Source organism: Dioscorea cayenensis, chromosome 10, assembly GCF_009730915.1.
Source record: "Dioscorea cayenensis subsp. rotundata cultivar TDr96_F1 chromosome 10, TDr96_F1_v2_PseudoChromosome.rev07_lg8_w22 25.fasta, whole genome shotgun sequence".
In the NCBI taxonomy this organism is placed as follows: domain Eukaryota; kingdom Viridiplantae; phylum Streptophyta; class Magnoliopsida; order Dioscoreales; family Dioscoreaceae; genus Dioscorea; species Dioscorea cayenensis.
In genome coordinates, this window is record NC_052480.1 from 22,068,186 (window position 1) to 22,092,842 (window position 24,657).

General features: G+C 37.8%; 1 protein-coding gene and 1 long non-coding RNA gene across 2 annotated transcripts; one reads left to right on the forward strand and one right to left on the reverse strand.

The window, feature by feature from the left end:
* The first annotated feature begins 3,146 nt into the window (after positions 1-3,146).
* Positions 3,147-4,383, forward strand: LOC120270030. Its single transcript, XR_005539542.1, has 3 exons — positions 3,147-3,281; positions 3,350-3,392; positions 3,930-4,383. It is a non-coding gene; the product is annotated as an uncharacterized LOC120270030 (long non-coding RNA).
* Positions 4,384-15,876: 11,493 nt separating this feature from the next.
* On the reverse strand, positions 15,877-19,547 carry LOC120270019 (S-adenosyl-L-methionine:benzoic acid/salicylic acid carboxyl methyltransferase 3-like). The gene is made up of 4 exons (XM_039277027.1): positions 17,509-19,547; positions 17,040-17,423; positions 16,585-16,857; positions 15,877-16,496 (listed from the first exon to the last, which is right to left on the reverse strand). Exons 1-4 carry the CDS (start codon positions 17,821-17,823, stop codon positions 16,116-16,118), a joined length of 1,353 nt encoding a protein of 450 aa, XP_039132961.1. The 5' UTR covers positions 17,824-19,547; the 3' UTR covers positions 15,877-16,115.
* Positions 19,548-24,657: the final 5,110 nt, after the last annotated feature.

Genomic DNA, 24,657 nt, shown 5'->3' on the forward strand with positions numbered 1-24,657 from the left:
GCTAAATTTGTAGAAGATTAAAATTGAAAAGTTGTTATGATTTATTTGATCTATCTATCTACCAAATTTCATATTTATGTGGCGTACACTCTGAGATATGATCCATCCTATTTGACGTTTCCTAAAAATGATATTGAATAGACTTGTAGATTTATAGACAAATTCCGGACTTAATAAGTAAAATGAGACAAAGTGCACAGTATAGAAAATATTCCTTATTACCTTGATCAATCTGCAAATTTCAAGTTATTGGATTTATAGATTAGAAGTTATGATCTATTAAAAGACTTGTGAAAGATGATGTCTCTACAGAAAATCTTCAAGTTTAGTATGATTTTTCTCACTTCTGGAGACTAAATTTTGAGAATGATTTGACAAAGAAAAATATTCAGGATTGTCCTAAGTTTGGTACTGCAAAACATCTTTGCAATTTTTGGTATGATCTTGGAGTTATGTGTTGTGAAATGAGGCATGTTAGAAGTGATATTATGCCGAGACCTTGAGAGTGTAAATTTTCAGGGTGACTGGTTTTTATTTGATGATTTATTCAATTATTAAATTTTGTAAATAATTTCTATTTATTCAATTATTTTTCTTGAAGTGGGATTTTGAAATTCTGTATTTTCATTTGCATGAATACTTAGAAAAATATCTGTGAATATTCTATTTTCTGGCTTTGAAATCTGTATGAATGTTTTGTCCTCCAAATGAGTGATATGTAACCCTGTCAGTGGGGAGTAAACGCTGACCTTGTGGACAAAAAATTCTGAAAAAATGAGACTGCAGTTTCACACCGTGTTCATTCGGTGAAATAATTAACGACCACCTGATATTCAGTCTCGGGTCACCGAGGGTAAATAAATGATTTCTGTTATTCTGGCTTGGGCCACCGAGGGTAAACAAATGACTTTTGGCATATATAGTGAATTTCGAGACATACACTGGAATCTACTATTTTTTGCTTTGAAGTTTCTGTAATTTTTTATATCACATTTCTGGGTTTTGAATTCTGGTGAATCATTTTTGGAAATAATGTTTTGTTAGAATATTTCACTTTGTATTTTGTTTAAATTATGTTTTGAAGACTTATGCTCATTTCTGGCAATTTATTGTATGAAGTTGGAAATTTGGTATTCATTTGATCACAGTTATCTTGAATAGCAGTATTACTTGAGAACTATACCTACATTGAATTATTTATTTTGTATTTGTTTAAACTATGTTTAAACTTTACATTATTCTCAATATCTGAAATCGAGATTTATAAATGTTGTTGTTTTAAAACAATTTCTAGATTACTTACTGGGCTAGTGAGCTCATAGATTTGCTTTAAATCCTTTTTAGATCAAGAGTGATTGACTAGCGTGGATCTTGAAAGACCGTCTATAAATGTTGTCTTGTTCTGTTATAAAATTTGAATTCTTGTCATTATCTGTCCCTGTGTCCATGTATTTTGTATTTTTAGACTTCTTGCATTCCCGTATTGCGTGCTCTGTGTAGTCTATAATCCTGTAACTCAGTTGGTTCATTATAGTTTTGTCTGTCCTAAATCAAGTTCTGAGGCCTTGCAGGTCTACTGGATTCACGTCCTATGGGTTTGTGATCATTTCTCTACGCACCGGGTCCGGCGAGCTGGGCTCGAGGCGTGACACATTGACTTACCTTTCTAGAAATCAGAGGGTTTCTTAGACTAGTTGTTGAACCTTCTGTGTCTTTAATTTCAAATTAGTTAATCGATTATCAAAATGGATTCTTATCTACTGATGATGTAATCCACCTCATGATAATAGTATTCAATGTCTCATGTCTTGTTTGTTGCTGCTAATGTTTGTACAAAGTAAAATCAACTATATTTATATAAATATCCAAATTCCATTCTCTCTCATTACAACAATGTAACTTCATTTGATTGGCTTTCATTTATTGTGAATGCAAGAGCTTCATGTCTTTGCACATATCTGATTTATTCTATACTTTTGACCTATTATCAGTGCTTTTTGGAGTCTGCTTGTAAATTACACTTTGTCTTTCTTTGTGTTTGTTTAAATATTATTTTACTATTGTTATCAAATAATAAGCGCTCTATAATTAATGTTGCATTAATGTAAGTTGAAGTGCCTGAATTTCTTTAGTACTGCTATTGTATTTAGGTGTTTATATTTGTTGGTTTTTCATTTGTCAAATTTTTTTAAATCATAATTGTTGTTATTTTTCCTAAGCATAATATTAATGATATATTTCTCTCATGATATTTTGTATTTCAACATGCATTCACCTACTTCTATACTTTGACTACTATCTTTAGAGGTGAAATAAAAAATTGCTTATTGGTGCTAACCATCATTAGGGGGTAAATAATGAACTATATGTATTTTTATATGAATTTTATTAGTTACTGTAATTACTTTATTTTTCTCTAACACACGTGTCAACAATCCAATGATCCAATTAAGAGAGTCAAAATTCATTTTGGAAACTCTTATGCAATTGTCTGCAACTGAACAATGTTTAATGATGGACAAAGAGCGGATCTTTTTATGATTTACAATATTTTGAAAACTTCTTTATATGGTCTGCAATGTTCTGCAAACTTGCCCATAACAAAACAAAATTGATAACAAGATTTTCGAAAATTATACTCTGGTTGTAATTATTGACATTTTTATTTAGAATTAAGTTTTAATTAATACTAGGTTAAATGAAAATTTATTTTTTTCGAGAGCGGAAAAAGAAAGCATGTACACCTTATTAACAACACTGTGAACTGCTAATAAAATTTTATTAAAAAAATCATATTTACCTTATATCCTTACAAAACATTTACATAAAAAATAATAAACAAATAACTGAATATTTAAATAAGTAAAAATGATTTATAGGAATATATTGACAAAATATTATCATTAGAAGAATACTGTGCAAATAACCCATTTTTTATGGGCTATTAAAAAAATCCAAAAATTAAAAAAAAAATGAAAATAACGTTTGACGGTTAAGATCATTTGATGGGCCTCCTCCAGATATGAACACCGAACCCGCCATCTATTTAAACCAATTGATTGCTTCCCTATCTCATTCGCGCTCTTTTCAGTCGATCCATTGCCCAAAACCCTCTCTCTCTTCTCCATTGAATGAATGATCGGAGCCCCGGCGATACCTCGACAAGAGAGCGAGGTGGTGAAGAATTCCAATGAAGGAGACCAGAATCTTGAAGATAACGAAGCAGAAGATTAGGGTAGGCCAAAGCGAAGGAGAAGAAGAAGCCCCTTCACATCCCAGAGGTAAATTAGGGTTCTTGATGTTTTCTTTTCTATCTGAATCGCTATTGAAATTGGAGCCTTTCTTGTAGTTTTTTAGGGCAAAGGAATTAAGTTGAGGGACATCAAGAAGGGGTACGTACATTGATCTTTGTGAATTCTTTTTATCTTTTAACTCGTGGATGTATGATTCTTGGTAGTTTGAATATTAGCAAAATGAGATGATTTTTTATGCCCTGATGATGTTTGTTCATAATGTTGAATTCTTTGGTGTCTTTAAATTTGAAAAAGAGAAAGACTGATGCTGATCTTTGATCTGTTCATGTTACTCTTTTCATGGACTGTATGATTCATGGTAGTTTGAATATTAGCAAAATGATGTGATTGTTTATGCCCTGATGTTCGCTCTTAATTGTTGAATTCTTTAGTGTTTTTAAATTTGAAAAGGAGAAAGATTGATGCTGATCTTTGATCCTTTCACATTACTCTCTTTAATCGTTTCACAGAGTGTATGATTCTTGGTAGTTTGAATGTTAGCAAAAAGATTTGATTTTTTATGCCTGATGTTCGTTCTTAATTGTTGAATTATTTAGTGTCTTTAAATTTGAAAAGGGGAAAGATTGATGCAGATCTTTGATCTTTTCACATTACTCTCTTTTTAACTTCTTGCAGATCGATGTGTTGTCAATGACATGGATGAGAATGAAATTCTTCAGATGATTGAGGTGCCATAGATGATACAAATCTTGGACGGCAAGCTGGAGCTTCCAAATCTGAGGATTTCACAATTATTTGTTGGCTTGTAAAACTATGAAAACATAGAAATAGTCAAGCGATTTTTGGATAGTAGTATGAGGCAGATTATGGCCTTCTTGTCTTTTGGTGTTCTTATGGTGTTTCCTCTAAATTTCTTTTTGCGAATATGAAGAACTGGGTGGCAATGAGCCTGCTGAGATAAATAATGTAGCTGATGATGACAACAATATATAATGAAAATATTGATCAGAATATGGCTCCTGAGGCAAATGATGCATCTGAGGATAGTGATTGTGATAGTGATGGTGATTTTTCGAAGGATACAAAAACTGGTGAAGTTGACGAAGTTGATGGTTGAGAAGAAGTCAGATCGAGAAGAAGGAGCTAACTCCAAATCTAATTTTCCTGCAAAGAAAAAGGTAAATTGTTTCTGGTTTGTAGATCAGAATATGTAAGAAGAACTGCTCTAGTGACTTTATTTTTGAAAAGTGTTCCCAATCATGATTTGCCAAAATTTAATTTATGTTCATAGGTTAGCACATTCATATGAGATTCTAAATATTCATGGTTGTTGTAATAGCATCTCGATTTGAAATATAATTTCCATTCAGTGGTTTAAAATGAAACAATCATTATATCCATATCTTTTTTCACCCTTCATGTCGAGAACTATAAGGCATCTCTCCTTTCTGTCATTTTAGTACACATGCTGTATGGAAGCCATTGTTCAGGATTAATCATCATTGATATCTTTAGAAATGAATTGTACTTTATTAACATTTGTATGATTGAACTACAAATATAAGCCTGTTTGTTCCTTCTGCTAATTATGCCTTAGATCCTCAAAATCTAACCATGCATCTTCAGGTGAATAAATGCATTTTCTCCTCTTGTGCTGCTATATCTTTGACGATATGTCAGAAAATCAAGTTTATAGCTGTAGACAGTGAAGAAAGACCAGAGTGCAGAATCCAAGAACTCTTGTTTTTACTTCTTTTTTATCTCCAAAAAAAAAAAATAAATAAACTTATGATTTAAAATCCAATAGCAAGCATGGTAACAGGATTCATTGAAGGAAATAATATATACATATTGGCAATCCCAGAAGAGATGCTTCGTAAAAGAAAATGCAAATAGTTACAAAAGTGATGGAAAGAAATTATGGGTGGCATCTCTGATAGCTGTCACTCAAGTCCAAAAACAGTGTTCACATTTTAATGTGCCAGTTATCTCTGATATCTACCCTTTGATCCACCTATAATCATTGCCATGGTTGCCTTTATTAAAACTCTAGCGCTTGCGAGACTAATCCTGATGCTATTTTATACTAGGATGAATCCACAATGCAGCAGATTTATTCTGAAAAACAAATTTTGCAAGCCAAATTATCACAAGGATAATTCTTACTATTCAAATAGTTATTCCAATCTCTGGGTAGAATAAACTCTTTTCTAGGCCATTCAATTTCATGGATTCTATACATCAAATATAGGAATGGAAACAAAATAAAGTAAAATGCAATATACTTCAAGTTAGCTTTCAAATTAAATCTTATTTCTCATAAGGTGTTCCAGTGCCTAATGCAGTAAAGAAAGCAAAAAATTTTACTCGAACAACAATAAATAATAAAGACAATCAGTTTATGCATAACAATGGTGTCATTAGGGCAACAATTTACATGTTTCAGTATATGCAAAACTGAACCAGAGAGCTTCAAAGTAATCAAAATTTATATAGAATTAACTCACTTGAGTGATAAACCAAACAATTCAAAGGCACAATATCACATAGTTCATCCAATGAATTAAACAAGAAAAATCAAATTCCATGAAGACGAGATAATAATCACATACATTTGGGTTCATAGGTTAACACATTCTTATGAAATTCTAAATATTCGAGGTTGTTGTAATAACATCTCGATTTTGAAATATAATTTCCCTTCAGTGGTTTAAAATGAAACATTCAGTGGTTTTTTTTTTAAAAAAAAAAACTCCTAGATGCCTCTCCTACTTCGTCTCCTTTCTTCCATCACCATCAGCTTTACATCCTAGTTCATTCACGTGTCCAATAAATTTCTAAAATTAAAAAAGAAAATTTCAGACTCATACAAGAATAAAAGAAGGCATATAATTTTGGTTATTTCTTTTAGTACTGTTACTGTTATCCTCATCCCTGGTGAAGAAGACAGTCTTTCATGTTTTCTTATGTTTGGTACTTTGTCTTTTCTTTTGTACTTGGTGCTTTCTCCTTTTTTTAATAAATTTGTGGTTTATCCACTTTATTAAAAAAAAAAATCTCTTTCACCACAAAAAATTCAAACAATAATATGATTCACAACCAAATTCAAACCTTTTCAAAACATATCATACAAAATGTGAATCATTAGAACCAATTCTTTCTTGATCTCACTGATAAACCATCCAACTTCTCTATCTCTATAAATCCCCATTAAAGATTATCAAAAACACTTAACAAAAGAAAAAATAATCAAGAAATTAACAAATCTTAATTGATGTCATTTTCCTTTGGTTGAATGTTTTGGTAATGTTATCATCCATTTTGGTTTATGAAGAGGGCTAGCCAATTTAGTTGTCTTGACATTGTAGTGATGTGATGGCTAAAATTAATGAAGAAACTTGTAGAGGTAGAATTTGATGATATTACAACAAGAATCTAATGTGTTGATGTGATAACTAAAATTGATAAAGAAAATATAGAAGTGGAACTTGATGATATTAGGACAAAAGATTAATGTATGAGTTCTTACATTTTAAAGCTTTCATGGCTACACCAAGTTCTCTTAATTTTTATTATTTTATTATTTCTTTATTTTTTGGGGGCTACTTTGACATACTTGAGCTCACTATAGTATTATTGTGAGTGTTAGTATGGTAAAAATTTTATTATTAGTCTATGTTATTATTCTCATTAGGACAAGAATCTTATTTCTTTAATAGAATTGAATTTGTTGAGTTCATATATTAATTTCATTATTGTTTGATAGAATATGCAGGGAGAAGCTATCCAATAATACTAGGCTAGATTGATCACTTCATTATTTACTCATATTTACCCATATAGAAAGTGAGAGGTTTTCCACTCTGGACCCAGGGGGAGGAGTCATGTAAACCTCCTCCTTCAAGTCCCCATGAAAAAATGCGTTCTTCACATCAAGCTGATGAAGAACCCAACCACGAACAGCAACCAAAATGCGCACAGTGTGCATGTGGGCTACTGGGGCAAAAGTTTTCTCAAAGTCACGACCATACTCCTACTGAAAGCCACGAGCCACCAAACGTGCTTTATAGCGCTCGAGAGACTCATCAGAACAAGTCATCACACGGTAGATCCAATGACAAGTGATGGGAACGGCATGAGAAGGAAGGGGAACAAGATTCCTCGTATGAGTCCGAGTCAAAGCATCAAGCTCCTCTACCATGGCAGTCCGCCACTCAAGTAATTGAACTGCTTCCCTGTAGGTACTTGGCTCAAAGACTTCTGAAACACTGGTGCTAGCAAAAGCAAAACGGACAAGGGGATTCAAAGTGGAGCGATCGCGTAAAGAATAAGTGTGAGAGTGTACCTCAGGAGCTGGATCTATAGTAAGAGAGGTGTCAGAGATGACAGATCGAGATGGAGGCTCTGCAGGATCCCGATGGTGGTATATGAAACGAACAGGTGGGTGAGCAAGAGGAAGTGAGGGAGGAGGTGAAGACACTGCAGGAGACTCAACAGATAAAGGGGGAAAGACACTGTAGGAGACTCAGCAGATAAAGGAGTAGAGGGGTCTAGAGAGGAGTGAGAAAGAAACTCGGCAGGAGGGTTGAATGATGGAGGAGAGCAAGACACAGAAGGAGTATGCTCAACCGAAGGGGTAGGAAAAAGGAAGGACAGAGGGACAAAGGGAGATGAGAACTCAATGGAAGAGGGAGAAGCATAGAAAGGTGTGGACTCATAAAACGTGACATCACGGGAGATGTGAATACGATGAGTGACTGGATCATAACAACAATAACCTTTATGCTAAAGTCTATATCCTAGAAAAACACATGAAACAGACTGGGTTGTTAGCTTTGTTCTCTCCTGAGGTGAGAGCAAAACAAAGCATCGACAACCAAAAACACGAAGATGATCATAGAGGGGAAGTGTCCCATGAAGACACTCACCTGGACTACGACCATTAAGGTGAGAGTAGGATTGTAGGTTAATGAGATAAACGGCAGTGCCTTCAGAAGATAAAAAGGGATGAAAGGCGTGAGAGGTGTACTCACCGCCAGAGTTAGACTGAAAGGTCTTAATAGAGGCAGAGAACTGGGTGTGGATCATAGTAGAAAAGGAGCGATAAATAGATAATAACTGGTTATGGTGAGGCATAAGATAATACCAGGTGAATCAAGTGTAGTCATCTATAAAAATAACATAATAGTGATGACCACCTTTAGAGACAAAGGGAGCAGGACCCTAAACATCAGAGTGAATAAGTTCAAAAGGAGCAGTAGTCTGAGACACACTCAAAGGATAAGGACGTTGGAGTTGCTTACCAAGTTTACATCCAAGACAGACGACATCATAAGGAGGAGAGAGCTCCTAAAACGCCATGACGAAGAAGGAACGACATACGAAACGAGCATAAGTGGCCAACACGATAATGCCACTTATGATGAGACTGAATGGCAGTATAATAGTGATGAATGGGTTTAGGTGAAGATGGAAGACGAAGGGAATCCAATGCATAAACTCCATTTTAACGACAATCAATTCCAATCACCGTCCCACTGCGATCCTGCACATGACACGAGGTACCATCAAAGATAACCTGACAATCATGATCAGTAAGCTGGCTTACAAATATAAGATTCATAGGTAAACGAGGAACATGAGAGACTGAAGGAATTAAAAAATCACTATAAGAGAAATGACTAGTGGAGGAAATAGGAAGAAGTGTGCCATCAGCAGTGCGAACACGGGTGACGTGAGAAGGTGAATGGGAATGGTGCAGATGAGTGGTATCAGGGGTCATGTGGAGAGAAGCACCAGAGTGAAGAACCCAGAGAGGACAGAAACTACCTGATGCAGATAGAGCAACCTAGGTGAAAGTCGCATGTCCAATAGAAGAGATGGAGTTTGCCAAATAAGACTACTGGAATTGCCAGAACATAGCTAAAAACTACTGATCTGCAGGAGACAGTGGAGTAGGAGAAGCCTGTGTATAGTGAGGTGTTGGAAGAAAAGGTGGAGGCGGTGAAGAAACAACAAGGCGAGTGACATGTGTGAGCCCTCGCTGCTCGGTCCTCTTTGGCCTTGGAGGAGGCCTAGAGGCATTAAGGGGAGGAGCCTGGAAGCAAGTAGAAAAGGACACCAAGGTACGAAGAAAAAGTAAGAGATGGGCAGAAGACTCGTCCCCTCCGAAAGAAGCCTAAGAATGTGTTCCCTCAAGACGAACAAAGGCCGGTCCATAAGTATTCATCATCACTTTTTTAAAGCAAAACCAGGATAAGCAAAACCAAGATAATCTCAATGCAATGCTTTGTGATATTTAGACAAGAGAACACATGGCAACAGTGGTGTCACATCCATGTGTTTATGTGTGGCTAGGCAAGAAGTCGCAAGTGATGGAATGGTGATGTGACCGATGTTTTGGGTGCTAGCTTTTGGAGGAAGTAATGGAGGTGTGGATGGTGGTCGGTTGATGATGGGGGTGATGGTGGGGATGGTGGCCGGATGGCGGTGATGGAGATGATAGTGATGGTGGTCGGGTTATGATGGAGACGGTGGTGATGGTCGCCAGGTGAGGATGGTGAGGGTGGTGAAGATGATGGTGATGGCCGGTTAAGGATGGTGGTGGAGGTGGTGAAGTTAAGGTTGTCTAATTGATGATGGTGGCCGGTTGATGATGGGGATGGTGAGGTTGATGATGGTAGTGAAGGTGGTGAGGTTGATGATGGTGGTGAAGGTGGTGACCATGTGATGGTGGCCGGTTGATGGAGGGGTTGGTGAAGTTGATGATGATGGTGAAGGTGGTGGAGAAGATGGAGAAGAGAAGATTCAGTTTTTGAAAGAATGGATGATGAAAGAAAAGAGGATGTAGATGAAGAGTGCCGAGGAAGATGACCGGAGAATGCCGATGAAGATGGCCGGAGAGGATGGTCGGAGAATGGCCGGAGTAGTTGGCCGGAAAAAAAACCTAACCTAGCTCGGATACCATGATATGAGAGATAGAAGAGAAAGAATCAATCTTCATTAATTGTGAACAAGTGTGATTATAGGTCTACATATAGAAGCCAATAATACAAATGTACCCCACTGCCTACATACATACAAATATACAACATACATAACATTAACCATTCATTAGTGGTATAATTGGTTGTTGTTATTTTTCAAACTCTCTATATAGTGATTACGTTGTGTGTGTGTGTACGTTCTATTGTTGTCCCCAAAATTGCTTGTTGTGATTAGGGATGGCAATAATACCCATACTCGACCCAACCCGACCAGACCCGACCCGAGTTTGACGGGTAAAACCCGATTTGACCGAGTTTCGGGTCGGGTTCGGGTAAAACCCGACTTGTATGAAACGGGTGCTCGTGCGGGTATGGGAATTCTAAAATATTTATATAATATATATATACATATATGTATACTAGTATGTTCTACAACTTCACAATTTAGGGTTTTTTATGTTTGCTCTTTGTTTAGTCTTGTAATTTTATAATTATTTTATTATATTTTATAAAAAAAGTATAATTACTTTTAAGTTATTTTTTAATAAAAATAATAAATTTTTTTATTATTTTTTTAATATGGGCGGGGCGAGGTATACTGCTGGGTACCCAATTACCTGTCGAGTGCGGGTATGGGTTGGGGTTTTTAAAACCCGTCGGGTTCGAGTATACTAGCGGGGTATCGAGTACGGGTACGGGTATGGTAATACTCGCACCCGACCAGACCCAACTTGTTGCCATCTCTAGTTGTGATTTTGTTTTGTTAACCTTGCATAGGTGTACGTGTGATATATGTGTGTATATATATATATATATATATATATATATGGAAATAAATCATCTGGGGGCGTTCACAGGAACATCCCCAAATATTTAAAAGGTTGAGAGAGAATTAACAGAGAAAAATAGGAAGATACAACCAGTGAACAGTAATCTAACAGTCATTTGGGTGGTGTGTTGTGATGGGGGTTGATAATCCAAAGGTTAAGAATCAACATCCATAGATTAGATTTCTAAGAACGTTCTTAGAAGATTGATGCTCTATATATATATATATATATATATATGATTCTTGCATGAGAACCTACAGCCACTTTCACAAATCATATGTGTGTTCTGTGGCCACCTAACCAGATGTATTATTGAATATATATACACCTATGAGTATGACATGTTGTTTTGGGTATAATTAATTACGTTTATGCTTTGGAAACCATTATATTTAAAATGTCCCTATCTCAAGTGGGTACGTACTTATGTATACATTATGTTATACGCTACTGTTTAGGCTTGAATAGAGAGATATGTGTGTTCATATATACTTATAATTTGAATTGCGGCCCACTTGAGTTTGCACTTGCACTTAAGAGTTGACCTACAAGCCCTTTTTATATATATATATATATATTTTTGAGAAACAAGCCCTTATATTTTGCTCTCTAGAGCATGCTTAGGTTTAACACACGATTACTGTTTAATCATGCGAGTGGGTTTCTTGTTGTGTTTGGCCTAGTGTTGATTTCATTACTTGCTTATAGGACCCTCCAAAGGGACTGATTCTGGGGCTCAAATTGGAAAATTTTTGTTGAGTTCGGACATTTCTCAGGCGAATAAATCCACTTAAGCTCATGTATTTTTTTTTAATTTCAGATAAACTATAATCAGTTTTTCAACTATTATTGGGCTATTTGTTTATTTACTTAATTTTGAAAAATAATTATCCTCTTAATTAATTGTTCATTATTCATTATTGGTGTTATTTCTTTAAATATTGAATAATTTATTGGCAAATTTGATCTCACAATATGTATTTATTTCATTATTATTTTATTTAATTAATTTTTAATTGTGGTTGTGTTATCTGGTTTTCTTGGATTTCTCAACATTAAATTCTAAATTTTTCTTTATGATTATTAAATTGTCTATTTTTTTTGTTTATCCTTAATCTATTGGCTTATTATTGTATGTATATCACATTATTTTGTGTCAATTTATGCACCTACATAAATTGCTTATGACATTATTCATCTAGTTATTTGGAATATATGTATAATTTTGGATTCTGTCTGCAAAATTTTCTGATTATAATTTTTTTTTGTCTCTAACTGAACTGTACTTAACCCTTTCAAGTGGGGGTTAAAACATTGACCTTGTCAACAAGAAATTCTAGAAAAATGAGACTGTAATTTTGCAACTATCCATTGGTTAAATAATAATGGCCTTTCATATTTAGTTTCGGGTCACCAAGGGTAATTAAATGACCTCTGTTATTTTGACTTGAGTCACTATGGGTAAACAAATGACCTCTAACATCTATATTGAATTTGGAGCCATTCTTTTGATTGAAAATATGTTACCTATATGTTTTGCATTACTAGTTTGGGTATTCCCCGATCAGGCGGCTTTTCTTGATTAAGAAAATAAAAATAGTTGATATCCAAAAATCATTAAAATTTAAGGTTTATAGCTTGTTCATACTTATTTTTTTTAAAAAAAATAGTTGATATTTTATTTTAGAAGAATTTTTTCTTTGATAATAATAAGCACGCCAATATTAATTTAAATAATTTCAATTTAAACTATATTATGAAATTAATTATTTTTATTTGGTAAAATTATATTTATTTATTTAAAAATTTATTAGTGTCTCACACAAGTGACACAACTCTATTTGGCTGGGAAATTAGAAATGAGTTAATGTAAAATGGATTATTTAAAAATAAATAATATCTAAAGCCTTTGGTTCAGCAGGTCTTCACTGTGTAAAACTTAATTTCCAGGACTAAGCAGCAGTGGTCCCAAGATCAGTCAATAAATCATGTAAATAAATAAATAAATATATTAAATAATAAAACACCAAGTTGATGAGACAACTGATTATAGTTTTGTGAATTTAACATCATCCTTAACATGAACACGCATTATCTTCTTTGTGATTGGAAGTAGTTTATATTTTGAATATTAAATTGTATGTCCTCTTGAATCATATATATATATATATATATATATAATTTTATTTTTGATTAAAATGAATAAATTACAAATTTTATTGAAAATCATATATATTTACTATCGTCATTAGTTGGAGTTAAATTATTTATTATATTAAATAATAAACCATTCTATGTACCATCTTTAGAGGAAATAAATTATAATCAGAGGCAATAAGAGTAATTAACGAAAAGAAATCAAGAAGAAGAATATAATCGAAATCACGGTTGCATTGTCTTCATCCTCTGTTTCATCCGAGGTTACATCAAAGCTCTCAATATTTATAATGGAGAAGGATCCTTCAGTCTCTATGGCATGCTTCATTTCCTCTAAAGATGGTGCAAAGAATGGTGCATTGAATAAATCTATCTTCTCCTTATCCACAACAACCTGCTGATCAGGAGTAGTCCTCCTATCCTTGTAGCTGGGCAGGCCTGTATCTTCAGACGGTTGCTTTCGCCGTCCCAACTTGTTTTATTTTCTCTTTCTTCCTGTCTTGCTTTTGCTCACTGTTTTCCTCATCTCTGGTGAGGATTTCAGTATGTTATTTACTTTTACCCTTTTTTTATTCTTGGCCTTTTCTATTGTACTCCTCTGCTCTCTTTTTTTTTTAATAAATTGGTGGTTTATCCACTTTATTCAAAAAAAACCTGCAATATGAAGTTTTATAAGTGGGTCAAGGCTAAAAGCAAAAAATGAATTAATTTGTTTTTATTTAACCTTAATTAACTAATCTAATCAATTTAAGAGAGCTTAATTGACTCAACATGTCAAGAGATTTTTAATCTTTCCATTATTTTCTATCCAAAATAATAAATAAATAAATAAATACGGATAATAAATATGAAAAACAAGAAAATGATCTTAGAGGCCAAGTCCATGTGAGCTAGTGGCATGATCTCCCACATGTAGCAGTTCTCCGCATCAGTGTGATCTGATCTCCCACATGTAGCAGTTCTCCGCATCAGTGTGATCTGAATTCTTACTAATGCTCTACGGTGTGAAGAACATGTTACCACCAGCAACTAGTTTTTCACCATGGCACTTGAGAAACAATGAGAAATCTCTCTAGAACTGCTTACTATATGCTTCTAAACTTGTTTTTGAAGTGCATAGCTTTCCTCTGTTTATCTTCACATTCTTTTCATTTTGAAGATCCAGAGGAACCTGCATAATTAATCTGCAGAATTTCAGAAATATTGCAAGGATATATCATATATATATATATCATAATTAATTAATTAACCAAATGGAGTTGACCTAGTGAATACTCGGTAGCTCCAATGCCTCAATGGTGTTCACGCAAACGTCTCTAACGTTGCATGCAACCAAGTGAGAACCCAAAGTGAACTCTGGTGTGCCAAATTTTAAATTTATGCAAGCTAACTGTATTATTTACATCAGCCCTCACTTATCCCCAAATTCGGTGGAGCTTAATGATGACGGGCGCATAGATGACGTGGCATGTGCGTACATGGAGAAATACGACTCAAGGACATTTCGCTAATTTGGTGAGCGACGAGATTTTGTGGTTTTACCTGGTCTATTTGATGGGAAACGGGTCAAGGAACAAAAGTCATGAGTTTGTGTCCCACAAACTCGTGAGTCATACCAAAATTTGGCCAAATTCCATTGTTTAGGCCTTGAAAACTCTAATTTTGCTATTTTTAGTAATAATTGATTTCGTTATAACTTAGGATAGAAATCTCTGATTTGTGAGCCGTTTATGGCAATTGTCTTTGTTTTGATAGATCTCTTATTTCTTGCTGATACTTGAGAATTTATTATTTTTGGTAAATTTTCGAATTATCTCCTTTCTTAGTGCTATTTTTGCCTATTTAATGTAAGCCTATGGGCAAGAGGAAATCAGTTTTGTGATAATCATTTTCTTGAGTAATAAGATTTTACTCTTCCCAATTCCTGGTTATCTTTGATCAACAGGCGTTGGAAGCTTATTACCGGGTATTCGTGCGTGAATCAACGGTCTTGAGTATACCGCTGCATCACTTAACCAGCTCCAACTCAATATTACTGAACCAAGTCTTCAAAAGGTCCAACTAGTTCACATTCTTCAAACTAATAGGCCGAAATCCACTCAATCAAATGGGCATGAGCCAAATTCTTCTCAAACAAATGGGTATGCTCCCAAATTTACCCAAACTAAGAAAAAGGTCTAAGCCCATTTCTACTCAAACAAAAATGTCTGGGTTCAAATCAACCAATTCCAACAGCCTATACTCCAAATCAACCCAATTTGGGAGGAAAAGGTCTTGCTCTATTGAAACGGCAGACACCAAAAAAGCTAAGTCTTAAAAAAAGCTAAGTTGGAAGACTTACCTATGATTGTTAAGTGTAGGTTGGAGTTCCTAATCTGCATTATAGTCATAAGGGGTTAAGATGAAGCATCAACCAACTAGTTGAGAGGCCTTTTACTCCCTAAAAACTTCAGAGTTGTCATATGTTGCCTTTGTACCTTCATTTTATCTTACTTTTAATACATGTGGTTTAACCATTTAAAAAAAACTTTTATAAATAAATATATAAACAAAAGAGAAAGGTTTCTGTCGGAAACAATTTACTCAATTAAAATATTAGAAAGAAGAAAGAAAAACACACATATAAAATTAACATTTTATATATTCTAATAAACTTTTCTTCTTTAACAAACTCATTAACAATAGTCCATTATATAGATTTTACAAAGGACTCTTAATATTCTAGAAACTCCTTGTACATAGCAACTCATGACTTTTTCACTTCATATTAGTAAATCATAAACATCTAACTTATTAAAGGTAGCCCCACATTTTATTTCTCTACATTATTATTTTTTTCAATACTTAAAGGTTTAAGTTTAACTTCCAACAGTTTCTTGGGCTCATATCTACAGTACATTAATCCTCTGAACAGATGCACAAATGTTGGTAAGCGCACCGTCAGGATACTTAGAGAAATACCCTTCCATGAAGTTACTATACCTCTCAAACAATTCATCCATTAGTTCCGCTCCAAAGTGACTTACAAACAATGATTCGGAGCTTGCCCTCATGCTCTTGGCCATTCTTTGAGCAGTGGTTGCATTATCTTCAACCTTATCATCATGTTCACAAGCTTGATCTCTTGCTTCACCCCACCCAACATCAAACATCTGAATGCTTTTGATGGCAAACGATCCTTCTCTTCTGATAGCATTCTTCACTTCCTCTAAAGTAGGTGTGTAGAATGGCAGATTAAAGGTATCTATTTTCTCCATCTCCACAATACCCTGGATGCATATAAAATATAAGTAGCGTTTTCATGTGATAGTACATGCATGCATCCATGAAGATGTGTATATGTATATATATATATACCTGAGAGACCATGTCCATGAGTGCCTGTGCCAAGAGTTCCCATTGGAGGTAAATACCTTCAACAGATGGATCTTCACCTTTCCTTGCAACCAGTGTAAACACCATGCAACCACCGTGAATGACTTCTTCAGCTCGGCACTTGAGAAACTGTGAGAAATCTCTCTCGAACTGCTTGGTGAATGCCTCTAATACAAAAGGAGGACTTGTTTTAGAGATGTATATATTTCCTTTGTTTAGCCCCAACTTGGTTCCGTTTTGAAGCTCCACAGGAACCTATAAAATCAAATAGTAGACCTGCTTAATTTGTCCTCTCACTAGTAGTATAAGGTTAGAAATACTTTTAGAAGAACTATTATATAGCTAGTGTATATATGGACAAGCACATGTAGGTATGGGGTGACAGAAATAAAAAATGAGTTTGTCCCTGATCTAAAAAAGGAAATTAATTATTTGACCTGAGAAAGCCAGTGGAGGCACGTGGAAGAGTGAACAAAATGCAATGTCTGGCTGGGAAACAAACGGCCGTAGAATGAACCAGGAGCCACTGAGATGAAACAGGCGTGATTCTTTTTGAAATCTTCAAATGATCCAATGAGTGTATTGAAATCATTCCTTGGTAGGTCATTCAACATTACATGAATCTCTGGCAATGGCTTCTGGTTGAGCTCCTTGCACACTAACTCCACTGCATCAATGGCATCAGAGACCACAAGTAAGGCATTATGTCCTGAAGAACAACCTAAGTCCGCAATACTCATGATCTTAGGACAGGATGTGTTCTTGAACGCTTCTATCACTGCTCTTTCCCTCTCTGACTTGGTCACTGATTGTATCAAACTCTGCAAAATATACTAGAAGTTGTTACACACACACACACACACTCACAAATATTTATATGTAGAGAGGGAAAGAGTAAATGATCACTTGGATTGTGGAGTTTTTGGAGTAGCTCATGTCATCGTTGCCAACATTCGTGTGAAAAAATTGCTCAACTTGCATATTGGTCTTTGATATGTTGTGTATAATTTTGAGTGTTATTCTTTTCACAAATATGGTGTGTGTAGAGTCTTGATGTGGCGGTAGGGTTTTGGGGAAGATAAGGAATAAGAGAAAAGGGAAAAAGTAGAGAGGAAAAGGGAGAAAGGGAAGAGAGAGAGAGAGAAAAAGACAGAGATTAGAAATTGAATGATAGGCTGTCTGCCACTCATTCTTAGTACCTTGTGCTTCACGACATGCCATACAATTGGTTAAGGATTACAATCATCATTGATTACGAGGTAATCTCTAGTAATCAGCCCATAATAAAGTCCCCAAACCGCGTGACAACTGCCGCTTCCCGGTTGCTCCTCCTCAGCCCCTTTGTTTGTTGACCCTTGCCTTCCTTCTTTTGACCATTGCCCTCTTTCTCTTTACCATTAACCGGTACATTAGACCGCCCTTCAAAACCAGACTTGTCCTCAAGTCGGAAGTGGAGAAAGTTATGGCGCAGCTCCTGCGCAGTAACCCAGGTCGCATCCACAGCCGAATGGTTCTCCCATTGCACCAAGTATTGCTTGACTGGCTGTCCTCGAAGTAATATAATACGGGAATGTAAAATAGATATCGGTTGGAAAACCGGTTGGTTCTCCCTGAATTCTCCTGGAAGTGGAAGCTATTGCACTAACAAGGTCGCCTCAGCGAATTTTGAGCTTTGAGATGTGACATATGTTGTGTAATTGGGCTGATTCCGGTAATTCCAAATGATATGCCACCGGACCGATTTTCTCCAAGATTTGGAAAGGTCCAAAAAAATGTTTGGAGAGCTTATGGGATGGTTGCTGAGTGAGTGATCGTTGATGATAGGTTTGCAGCTTGAGGAAGACCCAGTCGCCCACCTTGAAAGCAGTGTCCGTCCTCTTGGTATCAGCCTTAGTCTTCATGCGTTGCTGGGCACGAAGGAGATTATCCCGGAGGATAGTCATCACGCGGGTGCGATCCGGGAGTATATTATGGACTGTTTCCACCGTTGTTCCCGAACCCACATAATCCAGTAAAGTGGAAGGTGTTTGTCCATATACCGCCTCATAAGGAGACATTTGGATGGCGCAGTGCCACGCTGTATTGTAATGCCATTCGGCCCAGGCGGGCAGAGAATACCATTGTTTGGGATGATCATCGGCGAAGCATCTGAGGTAATCCTCAAGATATCTGTTCAAAATTTCTGTTTGCCCATCCTACTGAGGATGATAGGTGCTGCTCATCGAGAGTTGAGTACCTTGCAACCCGAACAGTTCTCTCCAGAAATGGCTCATAAACAATGGGTCTCGGTCGGACACCAAGGCGTATAATATCTATCACAAAGATCTCAGCAACTTGGAGTGCTGTGAATTGTGTTGGCAGAGCTGAGAAATGAGCTTGTTTAGTAGTCGATCAACGACTACTAAACGAACTGTCTTTCCTCCCGAATTTGGTAGGTGAGTAATGAAATCTAGAGATAGTGACTCCCAGATTTTTCCCGACAATGGGAGAGGCTGCAGCAAGCCCTGAGGAGCCTTGTTAAACGGCTTCACTGTCTTACAAACTCGACAAGTTGCCACGAAGTCGCGCACCTTCTGTTTCAGTGAAGGCCAGTGAAAGGTGCCCACGATCCTGTGGAAGGTTCGGAGAGCCCCAACGTGACTACGCACAGGTGTTTTATGGAACTCCGAGATTAATAGATGGCGCAAAGGACCATTTGCAGGAACCATGATACGGCCCTTGAATAATACAATGTGATCTCGGATGGTATGGTCTGGATATGCCGCATGATCTTGCCGAATGGAGTCCAACAGGTTTGTCATGTCTGTATCCTCAGCATAAGCACTTTGGAGGGCTTGCCAAATTGCTGGAATGGGACGAGTAACTGCAAGGGCAGTGAGTTGAGGTGTCTCCTCCTCAAACTATCTAGATAAAGCATCCGCTGGTTTGTTAGCCGTTGTTGGTTTATAAACAATGTCAAATTTAAAGCCTAGAAGCTTGGTGAGCCATTTGTGCTGCTCAGGCGTTTGAATATTTTGGTGCATAAGAGAGCGTAAGCTCTGGTGATCAGTATAAATGATGAAGCGATTGCCCAGTAAATACTGACGCCAATGACGCACCGCCTTCGTGAGAGTATACATCTCTCAGACGTATGCCGAAGAAGCCCGAAGCCAAGGTGTTAATGCTTTGCTGAAATAAGCCAAAGGATGCTGATCCTGTAATAATATAGCTCCAATGCCCGTAGAGGATGCATCAATCTGAATTTTGAATGGACGATCAAACTGCGCCAATCGAAGAACTGAAGTGGTTGTAAGTGCCTGTTTAAGATCTTCAAACGCTACTGTGGCTGCGGGTGTCCAAACAAAGGCTTACTTCTGGAGTATATCCGTTAAGGGAGCTGCTAAACGCGCGTAATGCGCGACAAAGCGCCGTTAATAGCTAGTCAGGCCCAAGAATCCCCTCAATTGTCGCACAATGGACGGAAGAGGCCAGTTTTGCACGGCTTGGACCTTATCAAGTTCTACCTCAACGCCATCACCCGAAATCCGGTGTCCTAAATAGCCCAGGCTCGTACATCCGAATGCACACTTACTGAGTTTGGTCGAGAGATAGTGCTGCCGAAACATTTAAATACCGCAGCAAGATGTTCAAGATGCTCATCCCAGGAGACACTGTAAATCAGCACATCATCAAAGAAAACTAAGACAAATAGCCTTAACACCAGATGGAATACTTCATTCATCAAGGCCTGAAATGTCGAAGGGGCATTCGACAGTCCAAAGGGCATTATGAGGAACTCGTAGTGCCATTCATACGTGCGGAAAGCCGTCTTGTCGATGTCCTCCGGATGAATACAAACTTGGTGATACCCTGAGTGTAGATCCATTTTGGAAAAGACCTTTGCTCCGGCCAGTTCATCAAATAACTCCTCGACGATCAGAATAGGAAATCGATCCCACACGGTCACTGCGTTGAGGGCCTGATAATCTACACAGAATCTCCATGCCCCGTCCTTCTTCTTGACAAGGATCCCCGGCGAAGAGTAGGGGCAGTTGCTCGGCCGGATGATGCCTTCTTTCAACATATCCCCGACTAGGCGCTCGATCTTTGTCTTTCGGAAATGACGGTAGCGGTAAGGCCATACATTTACCGGCGATGTATTCGGCTTCAAGGGAATTCGGTGATTGAACGGACGCCCCGGTGGAAGTCCTCTAGGGATGGAAAATATATCAGTGAAGTGGTGAAGTAATTGATTCAGTCGGTCAACGAAGACTAGTGGAGCTAAGGCATCAGCAGTCACGGAAAACTCCGAGGTTGGTCCCGTTTTCCCAGTCAAAGTTACAAAGAGATGAAAATATTAACTGCCAATTTGACCCAGAGCGCCTCGACGTAAAGAGGCCGGTGAAACCGTCTCTCCACATGCAGTGGGCAAGCCATGGAGACGTACTCGAGCACCGTGGTGGTCAAATCCATCCATAGATTTTTGTAATCAAAGAGTGTAGGTCCTCTCCTGGCTAACCAGTGCATCTCGAGGACCACGTCGGCGCCGAATACCGGAAGAAGCAAGAGATCCACCAGAAATAAGGCCTCGCCTAGCTTTAAAGGAACCTGTAAACATTCACCGCCACATTGCAGTTGTTCGCCATTCCCCACTGTCACCGTTAGGTCAGAAGCAACGTGGGTAGTTAAAGCCAAGTGAGATGCCAAACGAATTTGGAGGAAATTGTTGGTGGATCCTCCATCGATCAGCACCGTGACACTCTTGCCATTAATTGTACCTGTAATCTTCAGGGTCGATGGCACCCGAGCGCTTGTGAGGGCATGGAACGAGATACTGGGTTGTTCCTCCGAGGGGGGCTTCGCCGGGGGTAGTTCGGTGGGAACCTCTAGAGGGATTGGATCTGGTTGAAGAACCTCATCCTGTAACTTCGTGCCATCCTCGACTAGGAGACATAGAAATTGTGGGGGATTACAACGATGACCTCGAGTGAATGGTGAATCACAGTTAAAGCACAGGCCTCGTTCCCTCCACGCGGCCATCTCAGCCGATGTCAGCTTCTTAATGGGTATTGCGGCTGGTGGTGCTGGAAGGCGTGGTATGCCCGGAGCTGGGAGGCCGGTGTTGCCCATGGACAGGGCCCGAAAGGGCAAGCGTGGCGGTCCCAAGGCACCCCGCGGAGCATTACATTTATCCTCAATGATTTTAGCTAAGCCCATCACGTCGGCTAATGTCTCCGGTTGTAAGATATACAGCTCGCACTGTATGTCATCTCGTAATCCCGAAAGGAAGCAGTTTAATAGACTGCTGGGTCGCAACCCAACGACTCTCGTCGATAAGCATTCAAACTCGGACATGTACACCGTGACGGAGGACTGTTACCGGAGTTTATAAAGGCGAGCCTCATGGTTCACATACTTGGATGAACCAAAGCGTATTTCCGCCAGGTGGACAAAGGCGCTCCATGTTGTCAACTGGTCAGTAGCGAATAGCCAATGGTACCACTAGAGAGCAGCGCCGGCCATATAGAAAGCTGCCATAGAGGAATCTCCAACTTAGGGAGGCGCGCTAATGATTGCGAAGGATGACCCGCTGCAGTAGTTGTCGGCATAAGGTGAGGGTATCCTGTTCCCGACGAAACCGGGGATAACGGTATTAAGGGAGGAGAAGGTCCTCTTTCAATCTTGGAAAGCTTGAACATCATGTCGGACATCATCGTTTGTTGAGTTGCCAGTGATTTTTGGATAGTATCAAAGAGCTCAGCATGCTATTGAACCGACCCACAGAGGTCCTCTATCTTGGCCAGCAATGCATCCTGGCGGTCGTTGAGATAATGGATGCTCTCTTCCACAATGCGAGATCGTGTTGTCATTCCTGTTGATTTTCCTTGGGCAAGAGTTACAGCAGAAGAACCTCACAACTGAACATGGCATCCCTCGATCATCATGAAAATTGTAAAATGACTTAACTGAGAAGGAACCATTTGTTATAAGCATCGGGAGGGAAGGGGGAACGAGGGAGGGTGTCAGGAGGAAAGGAGCAGGTGGGATCAACAGACCCCACTGGCTTGCTCCGCCCTTGCCTCCATCTAAACACACCCGCCCTTCCCTCTCTTAGATTGCTTAAATACTTAAAAAATAAGAATCTTGCAAGTGTGAAATGAAAGGACTTGGCAAAATAATAAAGCAAGAACTAAATATGCAAGAACATAAGTAATATGCAAGCAAGAAGATGAGTAGAAAACTCTCTTGCATATTAATGCTAGTAATGAAACAGTCTTGTGTGTTTTCAAAAATTGTCATGAGTTATTTATTTAACCCTCTATCTAACAAATCAAGGGTTGGGATCAATTTGATCCAAAAACTCACATGAGAGGGGTAAGTAGCACCTACCCTCGCTGATACATCCCACCCCACACGGACTCTTTCCACCTACCATCATGTCATTTCGAAAAATCTTTTCCACCTACCACCGTGTCATTTAAAAAAATCTATCAAGGAAGAGAAATTCATGCTTACAATACAGCTGAGTACACTCTTTCATGCGTTGAAAAACTAAAGAAACATTGCGTGGTGCTTAATTACAAGTAACGTGGCAAACAGTGAACTATGTGGAGATTCAATTGACAGTTTGGAATAATTGAAGACTTTAGGATTTAGATTAGACATGTCTCCACTAAATCGATGTTGATTGATTGAGAAATTATTTGTCTTTCAATCCAAAGTTTCTTTAATTTGCACACTAAAGTTTCCATGGGAGTACCCTTGATATTAAATAAGTAGCGTTTAGATTACGTTAGATTGAATTATTGAATTATTTATATTAAATGGTAGTACATTTATGAGAATATATTATACTAAAAATTATAAAAATTATAAAAATATTATAGCATTAAATAATTTGTTATTTATATGCCAAAAGATGTATGATGAGCATGTTTTGAAAAAAATGGATAAATCACTTCAAATAGAAGGAAAAAGCAACAACCCTCCACTAACCATAAGCAGAGGAAACAAGAACAAACAACACCCAACCACAACAAGTGGAAATACAACCCAAAAAGAGAAGGCACGAGTGGAAAAAAAGCTACAACGAAAGCAGAAAACATAAACAAAAAGCCAGCTTGAGGAGACATGCCTCCTCAAGCCACACCCAAAGATCCCTAGCATGTGCTCTGACCCTTTGCGCCTCCTTAGAAGACGGAGCCCCACTAGACTCCTCCACATGAGGTCCCAAAAACTCTAGGGTATTCCAGCTTCACTCAGCATCCATCTTTAGCTGCTGAGAACCAGGACAAAAGCATATGATTAATTTTCAAGATAAGCATATGTGCAGGCAAAACATTAGCGTTAAAGATGCGATCATTTTTAGCAAGCCAAATATTTCACGCAAGCGATTTCACGACCAAGTCCCCGATGTCCCTACTCGAAGGTCTTACAAGTGCCCTCCAAGAACTACAAATGACCCGCATAGACAGAGATAGTTCAGGCAGTTGAAGAAGTCTCCTTCTTTTCTCGAGATTCTCAAGGGAAAGAATTTTAATTTTCCACACAAGCCAGTTATAAATGTTGATTTTCCTTGGGCAAGAGTTACAGCAGAAGAACCTCACAACCGAACATGGCATCCCTCCATCATCAAGAAAATTGTAAAATGACTTAACCGAGAAGGAACAGTTGTTGTTGTTGTAAGCATCGGAAGGAAGGGGGAACGAGGCAGGGTGTCGGGAGGAAAAGAGCAGGCGGGATCAACAGACCCCACTGGCTTGCTCCGCCCCTGCCTCTATCTAAACACACCCGCACTTCCCTCTCTTAGATTGCTTAAATACTTAAAAAAATAACAATCTTGCAAGTGTGAAATGAAAGGACTTGGCAAAATAATAAAGCAAGAACTAAGTATGCAAGAACATAAGTAAATATGCAAGCAAGAAGATGAGTAGAAAACTCTCTTGCATATTAATGCTTGTAATGAAGCAGCCTTGTGTGTTTTCAAAAATTGTCATGAGTTATTTATGTAGCCCTCCATCTAACAAATCAAAGGTTAGGATCAATTTGATCCAAAAACTCAAATGAGAGGGGTAA

Coding starts and splice junctions, on each gene's coding strand:
- LOC120270019 (XM_039277027.1), bottom strand. CDS start 17,823: ATGGCATGTCGTGAAGCACAAGGTACTAAGAATGAGTGGCAGACAGCC. Junction 16,858..17,039: donor GCCTCCACTGGCTTTCTCAG/GTCAAATAATTA, acceptor TTGATTTTATAG/GTTCCTGTGGAGCTTCAAAA. Junction 16,497..16,584: donor TCATGGACATGGTCTCTCAG/GTATATATATAT, acceptor ATATGCATCCAG/GGTATTGTGGAGATGGAGAA.